The sequence below is a fragment of the Phyllostomus hastatus genome, unplaced genomic scaffold (genome assembly GCF_019186645.2).
Source record: "Phyllostomus hastatus isolate PE091 unplaced genomic scaffold, TTU_PhHast_1.1 phas_scaffold_78, whole genome shotgun sequence".
Lineage (NCBI taxonomy): Eukaryota > Metazoa > Chordata > Mammalia > Chiroptera > Phyllostomidae > Phyllostomus > Phyllostomus hastatus.
In genome coordinates, this window is record NW_025334041.1 from 70,605,560 (window position 1) to 70,620,191 (window position 14,632).

The 14,632-nt window shown below is 44.0% G+C and overlaps 1 protein-coding gene across 2 annotated transcripts in view; it reads left to right on the forward strand.

Annotated features, from left to right (window-relative positions):
- TMEM87B (transmembrane protein 87B) overlaps nt 1-14,632 on the forward strand; it is a 51,990-nt gene that overhangs the window by 16,385 nt on the left and 20,973 nt on the right. Inside the window, exons 7-11 of one of the 2 annotated variants that reach the window (XM_045827650.1) lie at nt 556-617; nt 842-1,025; nt 4,004-4,103; nt 6,708-6,801; nt 9,882-9,953. In XM_045827650.1, the coding sequence (XP_045683606.1) occupies nt 556-617; nt 842-1,025; nt 4,004-4,103; nt 6,708-6,801; nt 9,882-9,953 (512 nt within the window). Of the gene's footprint in view, nt 1-555; nt 618-841; nt 1,026-4,003; nt 4,104-6,707; nt 6,802-9,881; nt 9,954-14,206; nt 14,279-14,632 lie in introns of both variants that reach the window. The other variant, XM_045827651.1, reaches the window with a different exon arrangement.

Genomic DNA, 14,632 nt, shown 5'->3' on the forward strand with positions numbered 1-14,632 from the left:
CAGGCCATGTCACATGGAGGGAGCAGGGACTTTGATGCCATTCTGCTACCTCGCTGCTGCCCCCTTCCATCCACGTGGTATGCCTCCCTCCAACACTAGCAGGCGGGGTTGAGCTCCTGCTAGTTAGAAACTGGAACAGTTGCTAAGTGAGTTTTTCACTGTTCTGGACACTCTGTTTATTATCACTTAGACGACAACCCAGATTAGATGCTTGAGGTCAGTCATTTACCCATTACATGAAGGGAGACAAGGTCCTCAGGAGGTTGGTGACTCAGCAGGGGTCAGACCGTGACCAGTGCAAGTCTGCTCTCTTCATGAGGTGAGATTTGGCCCAGGTTTTATAACCAAGTGTGTACTAGGTATCTTGATGAGGTGGTATAATCAAACAATGGTAACTATGCAGTATCTGTGTGTGCTAGGTAAAAATTCAGCATTTGTTAGCTTGGTTTGTATTCTTGGAGCCTTCTGTGAAATGAGCTTATGTTTAAAACTTAAGAGGAAGCTGATTGTAAATTTAACTCTTTACTTTCTTTATCCTACCCTCACTTTCATCAGTTTCTCTCTCTATGATGGGACCAAAAGGATATCTCTCTGCCTCAGATTGGCCTCTCATGATTGTGAGTATGTTTCATCATTTTCTAAAAGTGAATTTTGTATCCTAATTGGAAAGTTAAAAATTTTAAGAGCTCAGTGATGGTAATCCCTTAGTAGCTAGTGCCCTGATATAACCCTCTATTTTCAGAGTCACTGGAAAATAAAGCATTGATAGTTGAATGTACAAATGTTGATTTTTCAAGTAATAGAAAAACTTAACTGATTAAAATTGCTTCTCTCTCTACAGTTTTACATGGTGATGTGCATTGTCTATATTTTTTATGGTGTGCTCTGGCTGATGTGGTCTGCCTGTTATTGGAAGGATATATTAAGAATCCAGTTCTGGATTGCAGCTGTCATTTTCCTGGGAATGCTCGAAAAAGCAGTTTTTTATGCTGAATACCAAAACATCAACAGCACTGGGCTGTCAAGTAAGTTGTGACTTTCTCCATAAACACAGTGTGATCTGTGGGTCCTCAGGGTTTGAGCCAAGCTGTGGGTGAAGAGGAAGGAGGCCATGAAGAGACTGTCATGGTGGAACTCTGACCTGGGCCAGCACGTGTGTCCTCTTCGTTGTTCATTTTTCTTCTTGCTTGACCTTCCCTTTCCTCCTGTGGAGAAGAAAATTCCGTTCACTAAGTAAGGTTCAGCTGCTGCAACTGGGTTAAAACAACACAAAGGCTGGATGGGGAGCTTTAGGTGCAGTTTGTAGTAGATGTCTGGTTTTTTTCCCCTACCCCCTTCTCCTTTCCCCTCCAAAAAAGAAAATTTGCCCACAGGGAGTACAGTGGGTGGTGCCCGCAGCCTTCTTTCATTGTCCCACCTCTTCTCTCACACGCAGGCCCTCCTGTGACATTTATGTGTGATTAGCAGGGAGGGTGTGTGGTTGGGCATCTGCACTGTGTGCCCAGGCTTCTAGAAGGTAGGTGTCAAGAAGTTAGAGAAGTCAGTTGATGCAGTCACTTAACCTCAGAAGGGAGAGAGCCCAGAAGGGCTAAACGCACTCAAGAATGTGCTTCTGAGGGTCTAGTTATAAGGAGCTCGGCCCAGATTGTCAAAGGGTGAGCTTATGTCTATTGGGGCATTTTTAAAAATACTCTAGAGGAAGAAAAGGGAGTTGATCCAGATGAAACAAATCTGGCATAATGCTGATAATTACTGAAGCCGAGTGATGGTACATGGGATTTTATTTACCACCTTCTCTGTGCTAGGGAATGTTTTCATTTTACCAAATAAAAAATTTGAAAGGACTCGTACAAAAGAATAAAGAAAGGACAAGGATCCAGGGAGGCCCATGAGAGGTATTACTACTCTGCAAGGAGTTTTAGTGACTTTTTTGTGTTTGTGCTGTAACCAAATAAGGAAGGCAAGGTGAGGCTGCTGCTGGTGGCCGGGGTTGAAGTGCCCATGAATGCTGGAGGGGCAGCTAAGCCCCTCTGCTGTTAGAGGCAGTCCCTTACGTGACAGGGTCAAGGGTGGTGTGGACTCTGGCAAGGGCAACCAAAGCCTGTGATCCATCTGCTGTCCTCAGGAGCTTCAAGCCCTTGGTCTGGGATGACCCCAGCAGGGCTTGGGGACAGACCCCAGACTGCTACCAGTGTCTGAGGAGTCCCATGGAAGAGGAGAGGTGCCAGGACACTAGGCAGGGGCTAATGTGTGATTTTCCCCGATGGGAATTTGTCACCTAGGCTCTCTTGCTCAGTATTGTTTCTGGAAGGAGAGACTTTAAAGGGATGGGAGCGGTGATTGTTAAGACCCAAAGGGAGCATATGAAAAGTGTATTAGGTTGACTTCGTGCCCTGGATTGGTCATGGGAAAGTGGAGTAAAGTACGTCTGTCTGTACCTCTTCAAGGTGGAGACAAGGTGGAGAACATGAGCTGAAACAAGAGTAATGAGGTGGATTCATGTCTGGTTTCTGGGTACTTTCTGATTCTCTCCATCTTCACTGCCAGCACTCTTGTCTTCCCAGATTTCTGGAACAGCCCCTAGGCATTTCCTCACCTGCGGTCCAGTTCCGGTCTAAGCCATTAACTACAGCAGTCCTGCATTTACAAAGTAAAATAAAGCTATCCGTTTTATTTCAAGGGTCTGGAAACTCTTTCTGCCATATAGTAAATATTTTAGACTTTGCAGGCTACACACCCTCTGTTGCAGCTGATCAGCTCTGCTCTTGTAACATGAAAGCAGCTGCAAACAAGTGGACATGGCTGTGTTCCAATAAAACTTTATTTACAGAAACATGTATGGGGCAGATTGGGGCCTGGGCTGTGGTTTATTGATTCCATTTTACCCCCTTTACTGTCTTTGACTACCCACAATCCTTAGCTTCAAGTCTAGACTCAGAATGTGGCCTGCAAACCCATGTGATTGTTCCTTCTCTGTCCCAGCCTCTTTTCTAAGCACTCCGCTTATAGCTCAGCTGCAGACATGCTGAATCTCCCTCCACTTCTTGGAGCACATTTTGCTTTTCTTCTTGTCTTCTCCGTGCTCCCTCATGTGCCATTTATTTCTGTTTTCCCCTGTCTTCCCCCCAGGTAGTTCACTCTTGCTTTGCCTTCAGATCCTGATTTAGATGTCACTGCCACTGAGAAAGTTATCTGGACCCTCATGTACCTCCCAACGTGTGGAGTAGGTTGGCTTTCTTCACAGTCTGGGGCAAGATTGTGTTACCTCTGTCACTTACCAGGCTGGGTTTCATCTGTTGCCTGTTGCCTGTCCTAACCAGAGTACAGGCTCTAGGAGGCAGGGATCATAATGTGTCTATTACTGTTACAGCCACACTGTAGGAGCACAAATAAATAAATGATGGTGACATCCAGAGAACTCTAGGGGACATTGTGGGTAGATATTTATAGAACAAAAAGAGGGATGTTGTTCTTTGTCATCTCAAGGGGAAAGATTGAATATGGAGGGAAGTTAAGGTAGACAGATTTTATGCTGATACAAGAAAGCTGTGCCCTATAGAGCTAATGAGATATGGAGTGGCCCTGACCAGGTGGCTCAGTTGGTTGGAGCATTGTCCCATACACGAAGAGGTTCCAGGTTCGATTCCTGGTTAGGGCACATACCTAGATTGTGGGTTTGATCCCTGGTTGGGCAGATACAGGCGGCAACCAGTTGACGTTTCTCTCTCCCTCCCTCCCCTTCTCCTCTTCCTCCGTTCTTCTCTCTCTAAAAGCAATAAACATATCCTTGGGTGAGGATTAAAAAAAAGACAAATGGAGTCAATTCTTTAGCACGTTATGAATCCCTTTAACTGAGGTTTTTAATATCAGTTGTATTAGATGCCTTTGAAATCAAATATGGCCAATCTGCCTGAGGTTAGATGTCATACATGGTACATATTTAGGATTGGTGGCAGGACTCCAGATGTACACACAGTGAGCGGATTTCTTTCTTTCTCCTCAGCCCAAGGTTTGTTGATATTTGCGGAGTTGATATCTGCAGTTAAGAGGACGCTGGCCCGCCTCCTGGTGATCATCATGAGCCTGGGATACGGCATTGTGAAGTAAGTCCTGCTGTGCTGGAAAGATGTTGGACATCAGTCCTGTGATCCGCCCCTCTCTGCTGGTACCCGTGAGGCGGGCGCTTCTCAGTAGCATTATACAAACACCCGGGGGAAGTATCTGCGGAACTGTTCCGAAGGGGTGTCCACACACTGACTATTTGATATGGTCCTCAGCTTTATACAGTTCCATGAATAAGCACTGGCTGCTTCCCAGCTCTCTCGAGCAGGTCTTTCCTCTCACCCCTGTGAATCATGGGGCCTGAATATGAAAGAGTTTATCCTCTTTAGACCATTCTTCTTCCTTCTTCCTAAAACCCTCTGACTCCTAGACCTCAGGCCACCTGGCTGGACCACCTGCTCCATCTTCTTACTGGGGCCCCAGGTTTCTCCTCTCCTCCCTTAGCTCCCTCAGCACTTGCTTCCCTGTTTCCTCAGCAGGTCCTCCATTCCCTGTGCATTCAGGATCCTTGGGGTTGATCCTTCAGTTGAAGGATCAGTTGAACCTGATCTCGCCTCATCACCTCTGCTTTCTTCACCTTTATCTCACCTCAGATAAGACACAAGGCCATTTTCTAGACTTTATTACTCTGCACAGTTGCACCCTCTTGTTTATCACAATTTTAAGCAATTCACTTTTTAGCTGCCACCACCCCTTTCCTGTTCACTTACTCTGATCTGTCAGCTCCAGTCGCCCTTGGACCCGGACCCGGTGCGGCCTTTGGCTTTTTGATCCTCACCTTCCACTGGCCCTCCCCTCTCATGTGCTCACCTCTTCCGTCAGCATACAGTCTTGATCCAGCAGGGATTCTTGTGAACACCTGGGGCCCTTTGCCTGGTTTCCCTGCCTCTGCCCTTGTCTCCTGTCATTCTGTTCAGACAGCAGCAGCTAAGGTGATCCTTTTGAAATGTAACTCAGATCTCCTTACTTTCTTGCTCATTTTACTTAATCAAACCAAAATTCCTTCTGTGGCTTTTCTGATGGCTGACCTCCTCTACTACCTTCTCCATTTTGAACACTGCCACATCCTCTGGCTATCTTGCTGTTGCTGTTCCTTGAACACGACACACTTCCTTGCAGTGGAGGCCTCTTCTACAGACCTGAGCATGCTGTACCCCCTCACTTCTGTCAGCTCTGCTCCTCTGTCATCTCCCCAGGAAGAGACCCCTGCCAGGACTCGACTGTGGTGCATGGTACACGCCCTCCGCACAGAGCCCCCATCCTCTCTACAAGACTACTCCATGTATACATTAGTATTTGTTGCCCTCCCCCTGCCATATGAGTGGAGTAGGAGTTTTGCCTGTTTTGTTCCTGTGTGCCATGATGCCCCCGTGCTGTCCCTGGTATAGAGCAGGCATCCAGTAAATAGCACCAAATGCACACATGTATGCGTGTGAGCCCAGGGTTGGTATATTTAGGAAGATTTTAGCCAGGAGACCTTATTTTCATTGGGCTTTTATTGAGATTCCTCCTCAAATGCTTTGCTCTGGGGTCGGGGGTTTGATACAGTATATAGAACACAAGCCCCTCTTGTGGCATCTCATGTACCTCACGGTTCTAGTTATGAACGTCAGGTGCCTGGGTGTGGGTGTACAGTGGCAAGGGCACAGCCTTTGTGAGCACATCCCTTCACTGCGGCCTGTGGTTTCAGCTCCCCCAGAGGGAGGGAGCACATCCCTTCACTGCAGCCTGCGGTTTCAGCTCCCCCAGAGGGAGGGCAGTAATGCTTCTGGCTGTTGGAGGGTCCAGTTAGAGGCTGTGGGTCAGAATTCAGATCAACCGAATTAGGCAACTGGTCTGAAATACGAGCTATGGATACTAGTTTAATTTTTACTTACATTTTTGTTTTAAAATGACAATCTTAAGTATTTTTTCAAAACCACTATTTTCTTCTAATTAATTCTGAGAAGAGGATTATTGAGCTAAAATGTATGTGCAATAAATTTGGACTTTGAAAGTGTCATGAAATTTCACTTGTTTTCGCATTGTTAATTGCCCTCTTTGTGTTTTCCCCACTCATTTATATTTTGGAAAACTCAAACTGTTATTTTGATTCCTTTGAATTTAAAGAATGGAAACTAAATTCTTCTGGTTTGGGGTATTGAGAGAAGGAAGGTAATTGAATTTGGTCTCTTCATATCCCTGCTCTTTCTCTGCCCAAGTCATAAATCAGCAGATTCTGGCTAGTAAAACATATCCCAGAATTGTTTTTTAATTAATGTTAGTAAACGAGTTAAATTATTATTTCTGCCAGTGACACTGGGGAGTTGGCCCTTAGCTTCCCGGGTTTCTTTGGTCTACTCTTACCTCCTGTGAACTCGCACCTGGGCTGTGTGGTAAGGTGGATCATATCCTGACATTTCAGCAGCAAAATCCTCTATTGCTTCCAGCGCCAGAGAAGGAGGCCCATTTTCTGGGCCTGTTGCTGCCTGGTTCCCAGGAAATGTGGTGTTTCCTAAAATAAAGCACCTCAGGGTGGGAGCAGACTGACCTGATTAGGTGGTGGCCTCCCTGGTGTTGGACATGGAGCCAGTGACTATTCAGATGCATCTGATTTACTGTGCCTTTTTTTTTTCTTGTTTCCTGCTTTCTCTTCCCACTTCCAGGCCGCGCTTAGGGACAGTCATGCACCGGGTGATCGGACTGGGGCTTCTCTACTTTATCTTCGCGGTGGTCGAAGGCGTGATGAGAGTCATTGGGGTAAAAACTGCATAATTCCACCACCACCCCTTATGTTGTTGATAACAAATATCTCCTAAGATGAATTTTTAAAGGCAGGAAATTGATACAGAAGGCTCAATTTGAGCTTTATTTCCTATGGAATATTTTTATTCTTAATACTTTCAGAAAGTAAAAGGCAAGGCAGAGCACTTCCTAAGGTGATGTGGTTGACTGTGAAGGAAGCACTTCCCAACAGCCCCAGACCTGGCTGCACCTCAGAGATGTTCATAGTATAAGAACTTACTATTTTTTACTTGGTTTAAAGAACATTGTAACTTTTGCCTACAGTGTCATGGCTTAGATCTATAAATCAGATGACTGCGCAGAGCGGTTCATCTGTATATTGCCTGTGAGGTCACATCACATGTCTGCTCTGTCCCCTGAAGCAGGACACTTGTTGCATAGTGTTAGAAAGCCTCATTCTTCTTCCTGTTGTCTCACTACACCTACATTCTGTGCTGGATGCACCTGCTGTTTAAGTCTTTGACTCTTGAAAGGGGTACCGTATTTTGCCATGTATAATGTGTACTTATGCTCAAATTTTTGAGGGAAAAGTAAGGTTTCACATTATACATGGGTAGTACTAATTCCATATGTATATAAATATTTTTAATTCTTTAATTTATGCTTATGCATTGGAAGTGTAACTCTAGAAAGCAATAACAATATCTGTATGCAAAATAATACCCTGGAATGCAATAATCGGTTTTGGTGAACTCGTGACCAACTTGCAGTGAAAGCAGTTGTGGCCAGTGAGTCAAAGAAATGAAACAAAGAGCAATGTATTGTTATCCTGAGTAAGACAGACAATGCCAATTGTCACCCACTTGATGAGATAGGTGATGGCGACATTATTACCATAGGGTGAACAGTGCAGCTTTTCTCTTCATGCACTTTAGGTGGGAGAAATTATTGGAAAATCCCTTGGAAAATGTCAAAACAGTTTTCATACACGGTAAGCCTTAGGCTAAAAGGTATTAGTATGCTAAAAAGCATGGCAGCAGGGCTGCCGAGAGATGCACCGGGCCTCCTCCCACAGGGAGCGTCATCAGACTGTGAGCAGCAGGAAGAAAAGCTCCTTCAGATGCCAGGACAGAAGAAGGCAACGAGAGGGAAGCCTCTGAAGTGGCCGGAGGTGGGGCAGAAGGCAAAGACCAGGATTCGGGAGCAGCGTCAAACTGGGATCTCTGTTTTGACCAACATGATACAAGAAGAAGGTAAAAGGATTGCACGAGAAAAAACATTGATGACTCTCAGGGACACCTACGTGGTGCTTTAACTTTATGAAGAGAGGTTTGAACACGAGGACACAAATGAAACTTACCCCAAACTTCCAGCAGCCTATGAGAATCAACTTTAGAAATGTTTAGAATCAACTTTCATTCTTATGTGACCAACTTTCGAAAGACTCACAACTTTGAGCTGTCCCAGATCACCAGTACGGATGAGGTCCCACTCACATTTGATGTGCAAGCCAGCAGAACTGTGGACATCAAATGAACTAAGGCCGTGGCTGTTAAAACAAGTGGTCAGGAGAAAAAACATTTCACTGTTGTTCTAGCCTGTCGTGCAGATGGGACAAAGCTGCCACCTATGATCATCTTTAAAAGAAAAACATTTCCAAAAGAAAATTCTCCAAGTGGAGTTATTGTCCATGTGCATGAAAAAGGATGGATGAATGAAGAAGGCGTGAAAATCTTAGTTAATAAAACCTGGTCACAAAGGCCTGGAGAATTAACTTGAAAAACCAGCTTTGTTTATTTTTGATCACTTCAAAGCCATGTTACAGAAAGTGCAAAACAATCTCAGCAGACTTGAAAACCCAACTTGCAGTGATACCTGTTGGGCTAACGAGCCAACTGCAACCCCTTGATGTGTCAGAAAACGAGCCCTTTAAGGCCCTAATGAAGAAAGAGTGGACGTCCTGGATGCCGTCAGCTGGTAATGATTTGATGCCTACAGGCAGGGTAAAGAAAGCATCTTGTCACCCATGTTTGTTATTAGATCTCAAGATTGTGGAGCTGTGTCAAGAAGGAAGTGGTTGTGAAATCGTTTAAAAAATGCAGCATCTGCTAATGCTGCGAAGGGAACTGAGGAAGTTTACCGGGATGAGGAAAGTGACTCTTCCGAAGACACTGATGATGTAGAAATTGAAGAAGACAATACTTCTGATATGGACAGTGATGAAGAGTTCTTGGCCTTCTATGATGCATAAATATCGTAAATTTGTCACCAGTACATAACATTTCTTGTACCTTATATCTGTTTTTGTGTTTTGGAATTATCTGTCACATAAAATTTGTTGTACCATATGTTCAATGCTAACAGTCCTTATAACACACAAAAAACTAGTATCTAAATATAAATAAATTAAAAATTGAATTAAAAAAATTAAAATGAAAGATTTTTTTCCTAAAGTTTGGGCCGAAAATGTGGGTTCACATTATACAAAGCAAAATACGGTATTTATCTTTACGTAATAATGAAAAACTCTGCATTTTCATGTCACTCACAGGAAACTAATATCTACAGAAAAAAACAGAAAAGATAAATATTTCACACGTAAGATATAGTGTATACATTGTATTTCCTTAAAATTTTACATAGCATTGTAGATAAATGTTTTACATACACTTCTCTGTCAGCTCTTAAATAAGTGGCTAATAACCTATAGTTTGTTTTTCCCTTCCACTCAGTTACTTTTCCTTGTTTTACTTTTTCCACATCCTTTGCATGCAGTAGGAAAGAGGAGGGTCCAAGTCACTAGTATCTGTGGCTGTAGGTCTGGTGTGGAGAGGAGAGGTGCACACAGTTGCCCTGGTGGGGCTGGGTCGTGGTGCTTGTTACCTGCCATTCCAGAATTCATTTTGACCTTGTCCCCAAACAAGTTGTTGACAAAACAGATCATTTTTATGTGCTAAAAACAGTTCTGTGAGTAAGTAAAGGTATTTTATATGGCCTTTGTAAAGCGATGCTGTGACCTTAATTGTTTTTCTTCATCAGATAATTCCTGTAATATAATGAAACTGTCGGCATTTTTTCCCATTTTTATCTTTCAGGGTTCTAACCATTTAGCTGTTCTTTTTGGTGACATTATTTTAGCAGTTATTGACTCCATTTTTGTATGGTTCATATCCTTTACAGTGTCCTTCTAAAATAGTTTATTATGGCACTAAAATCATATTACTTTTATTTGTAATAATAATAGAAAGAAATACAGTTTTGCATTATTATTACCTCAACACAGGAATTTTAGTTGAAGGTGAAAAAGTAACAACTCCCCAAATAAAGAATATGTTTGTTTCTTTCTATTTAGTTCAGCAAACTTAAGTACTTACTATGTGCCCAGTGCTGAGGAGGCTTGGAAGAAAAAGATACAGTCTCCGCATTTAAGGAATTCATAGTCTGGTAGAAGAGACAAACACGTAACTAGAAGGAACATGGAAATAGTTATCTCCATTTTAGCGGGTTGTTTTGCAGGCAGAGGAAAGAGAAAAGATAATTCTGATGTGAAATGAGGAAAGACTTCATAGAGATGGTGACATTTAAATCGAGACTGGGAGGACAAATAGGGGTCTAGAAGGAAGAGAACTGAGAATCAGGGAAGAAGCCTTCTGGTTAGGCGTGAAATACAGGGACAGTGGTAGAATGTCCCAGACTAGCAGCCTGTAGGGGAGCGTGTGTGGAGAGTCGAGGAAGGTGGGGCCGGAGGGAAGGATAGAGCAACTTGCTCAAGGGTTTAAGAGTTTCCTCTGAAGGTAGGAAGTAGAGGGAGTTGAAGCTGCACAGGTGAAAAACACAGGATCTCTGTGAGAAAGAATTCAGCGATGACATAAAGAGATGGCTTGGAAAAGGAGAGATTACATACAGAAAGTCTAGTAAGAAGTCATCTACCGTGGTCCGAGGAAGACATGGTGAGGGTTAGAAATATTGCAGAGGAAGTGAAGAAAAAATTCCGTGTGACAGACTTGCTAGAAACTGTGGCAGAAGAAGGAGAAAAGTCTCCAGAGAAGTCTCACGGGCCTTATTTGGGCGGCTGGAGGCAGCGCTGCTATTATCAAGGTGGTGATCTTGGAGAAGGGACCGGAATGGATGAGATTTGTGCTGCTGGCGAATTAGTGTGAGGAAGAGTCAGAACTGGTGGCGCAGGTTAGAGATCATCTTTGTACGGGAGAAGATGCGGCCATGGTAGTGGCCCAAGGAGAACATGTAGACCAGTGAGAGGAGAGGAGCCGGGTGGCCGGGTGGGCAGATCGTTCATGGAAGGTGCACCAGGGTGAAGGGAGGTGGGAGAACCAGGAATTGTCACAGAGTGGGGGCGGGGAGAGCTTCAGTAAGGAGGAGTGGTCAGCAGTGGCCAGTGCCACAGAGGAATTCCCAAGGCACACCAGCTTCCGTCATTGAAGAGGTGGCAATGGGGCAGTGGGAGAGCAGGTCTGGCGAAGGTGAGGGCAGAAATCATAGTACAGCAGAAGTTCTAGGGCAGTGTGGGCTGATCCTTGAGGACCCCTTACTAATTCGGGACTCATTTGAGCCTGGGGATCCCCAATGTGTATTTCTGCCTGTTGGGGCCTCTCATGGAAATGGGAGGAATTCTAGAGACTCTATGACCTGGTGAGAGCAGAAAGTAGGGTCTTGCAGATCCCAGAATAGTATTTTCATTTATTTCTTCTACATTTATGTTCTCTCGGAAACTTTCCTATAGATGGGTTTTATGTTTACTTTTTGTAAAGATTTTACTTATTTAATTTTTTAGAGAGACAGGAAGGGTGGGAGAGAAATATCAGTATGTAAGGGAAACCTTGATTGGTTGGCTCTCGCATGGCCCCCTGGCTCGCAACCCCGGCCGGCATGTGCCCCAACCGGGAACTGAACCGGCAACTCTTCAGTTTGAAGGCCTGTGTTCAGTCCACTGAGTCACACCAGTCAGGGCAGGTTTTATTTTTACCAAGGTTTTTGTTTCCATTGTCTTTGCTACTTGCATTTTAGCTTTGAACATTGCATGTTCTTTTGCGTTCCTTGCACTTTTTTTCATTTTCTCATCTCTGTCCCTCAGGGGAAGGGCGAGGGGAATTGACTCTACTTGCCTGTGTCCTTTCTCTACAAGGAAGCAGCTGCACTAGCAAACGTGGCGCTAAGGCTTTTCTGAGGGCCTCGTAGGCGGTTTTCCCTAAGCCAGGTCTACCTGTTCTTTAACGTCTCTTTGTGGGTTCTCAGTTTGCTTCCAAGTGACAGCAAAACGAAACCTTTAAATTTGTTACCCTTATTCTCTAAAGCAGTGGTCCTCAGCCTTGCTTGGGTCCTGGGATCAGACACACCTTAGAAAGTGTAAGGAAGCCCAGAGCCTCTCTGCACAGACCGTGGACGTGCTCCCCACCCACATAGGTGTTTGCCTGCAGTGGGGCGTTTAAAAACCTCCCAGAAGATATTCGTGGATCCCCTCGTGTCTAGGGGTGTCCAGCTAAGACATAATACTTGATTTAAAGAGTTGTTTCTGACCAAACTTGAATGAAAATCACATTCTACTTCTGTCCAGAGCTACTAGTTTAGAATCCAAGTTTATTGAATAAAATTAGATAAATCTGATCTTCTCTGAGAGTGCTATAAACACAATACCATAGTAATTTTCATATTTTCTGCATTAAAACACATTTGAAGACGTTTGATTGTTAAAAAGGTGAAGTCCATCCCTGGTTCTACACATGAACCACGTTCCGGCCAAGGGCCGCAGGTCCTGTTCTGAGAGGTGCGTCACGGCAGGGGATGCTCCCCGGCCCTGGGAGGCGGGCAGGACTGCAGCTCGGATGCTCTGGCTACATCTGGATTCGAATGAGGGTAATTTCTCTCCTTTATGGACAGCATTGGCTTCTGTCTGTTCCAACACAGAAGGAGCCAGGTTGGGGTGGGAAGTTAAGGAAAACAAGGTGAAAGATTAGTAAGGAACAATATCAACTCTTAACATTTTTAAAGATTGTACTTATTTAGTTTTAGAGAGAGGGGAAGGGAGGGAGAAAAAGAGGGAGAGAAACGTCATCAGTTGCTTCCCACACGTGCCTCAGTGGAACTGAACCCACAGCCCAGGCATGTGCCCTGAGTGGGAATTGAACTTGCAACATTCACCTTGGGAGATGATGCCCAGCCAACTGAGCCACATCTGTCAGGGTTGATTATTAATATATTTTTAAAAATTTTTTATTGTTCAATTATAGTTGTCCCTATTTCCACCCCATTACTCTCCCCTGCCTTACTCACCCCCACCTCCCGTCTTCAGCCCTCTCCCCTCCCCCATTATCTTTGTCCATGGGTCCTTTATACGTGTTCCTGACAACCCTTACCTTCCCTCTGTTACTCCCCTCTCTCCTCCCCTCTGTTCTTTATTTCCATATCTCTAGTTCTGTTTTGCTTGCTTGTTTATTTTGTTGATTAGTTTCCACTTAATGGTGAGATCATATGCTATTTGTCTTTTCTTGCCTGGCTTATTTCACTTAGCATAATGCTCTCCAGTTTCATCTGGAGCTCCTTTCTTTCTGCTGCATAGTATGCCATTGTATAAATGTGCCATAGTTTTTTGATCCACTCATTTACTGATGGGGACTTAGGCTGTTTCCAGCTCTTGGCTATTATAAATAATGCTGCTATGAACATTGGGGTGCATAGGTTCTTTTGAATTGGTGTTTCAGGATTCTTAGGGTATAATCCCAGAAATGGAATTGATTATTAATATATTTTTAAAGATTTTACTTATTTATTTCTAGAGAGAGGGGAAAGGAAGGAGAAAGAGAGGGAGAGAAACAACAATGTGTGGTTGTCTCTCACATGCCCCCAACTGGGGACCCTGCCCACAACCCAGGCAAGTGCCCTGACTGGGGAATCAAACCGGTGACCCTCTGGTTGACAGGCCCATGCTCAACCCATTGAGCTACACCAACCAGGGCTAATTATTAATATTTTTAATAAAGATGTTTGGGATAAAAGTCACGAAGAAATCCAGAAATTAAAATTATTTTCATTAGTGTTTCATGGTGAGAGAAGGAAATTTAGTATCTATTTCTGCTTAAAACTGAATTCCTGGTGCTTGCTTTTAGATTGCTGTTTGGTAATTTTCATTACTGCACTGAAAATTGCTTTCTCTGTCTGTACAAGAGAGTGGGTTTCCTAAATGACACGAATGATAAGCAGAGAAGCAGGACTCCTTAGAGAAGTGAGAGCTCTCATAAGGACCCTTGCTTCCTTTGCTTTTGGTGAGCTTAACTGAGGCTAATCCTGTACAAATCTACTTCTAAAGTGATAACAGAAATAGCCTAAAAAGTTCAAAGCACAGCCTTTCTCATGAACCCCCTTCCTTTTTTTTGCTTGCTTTATTTTTTTCGCTGTTTTGCTGCAGGCAAATGACTCTGATCTTGTGCTTCTGGCCAGCCTCCCTCTGTCTCTTCTTGACTCTGGCTTGTGCTGGTGGATATCCTTTCGTACGGCAGCGGGGGCCTGTGGACGCTCACTCAGGATGATGGGCCATCTGCTTTCCTAACCACTTCCCTCTAATGTGAGAGATGGTTTAAGCTTTCCCTGCATTAGCAGTGTCTTGGTAAGTGCAGGCTTAGGCAGTTCTGAATTTGCTTTTGATCTTTTTATTCCTTGGCTTTTAAAAACACTTTTGAATTTTATTTACTTTTTAATATTTTTTTTTAGATTTTACATTTTTTAGAGAATGGGGAAGGGAGGAAGAGAGGGAAAGACACATCAACTGGTTGCTTCTTATGGGCCTGGGGACCTGGCCCGCAAGCCAGGCACGTGCCGTGACTGGGAATCAAAC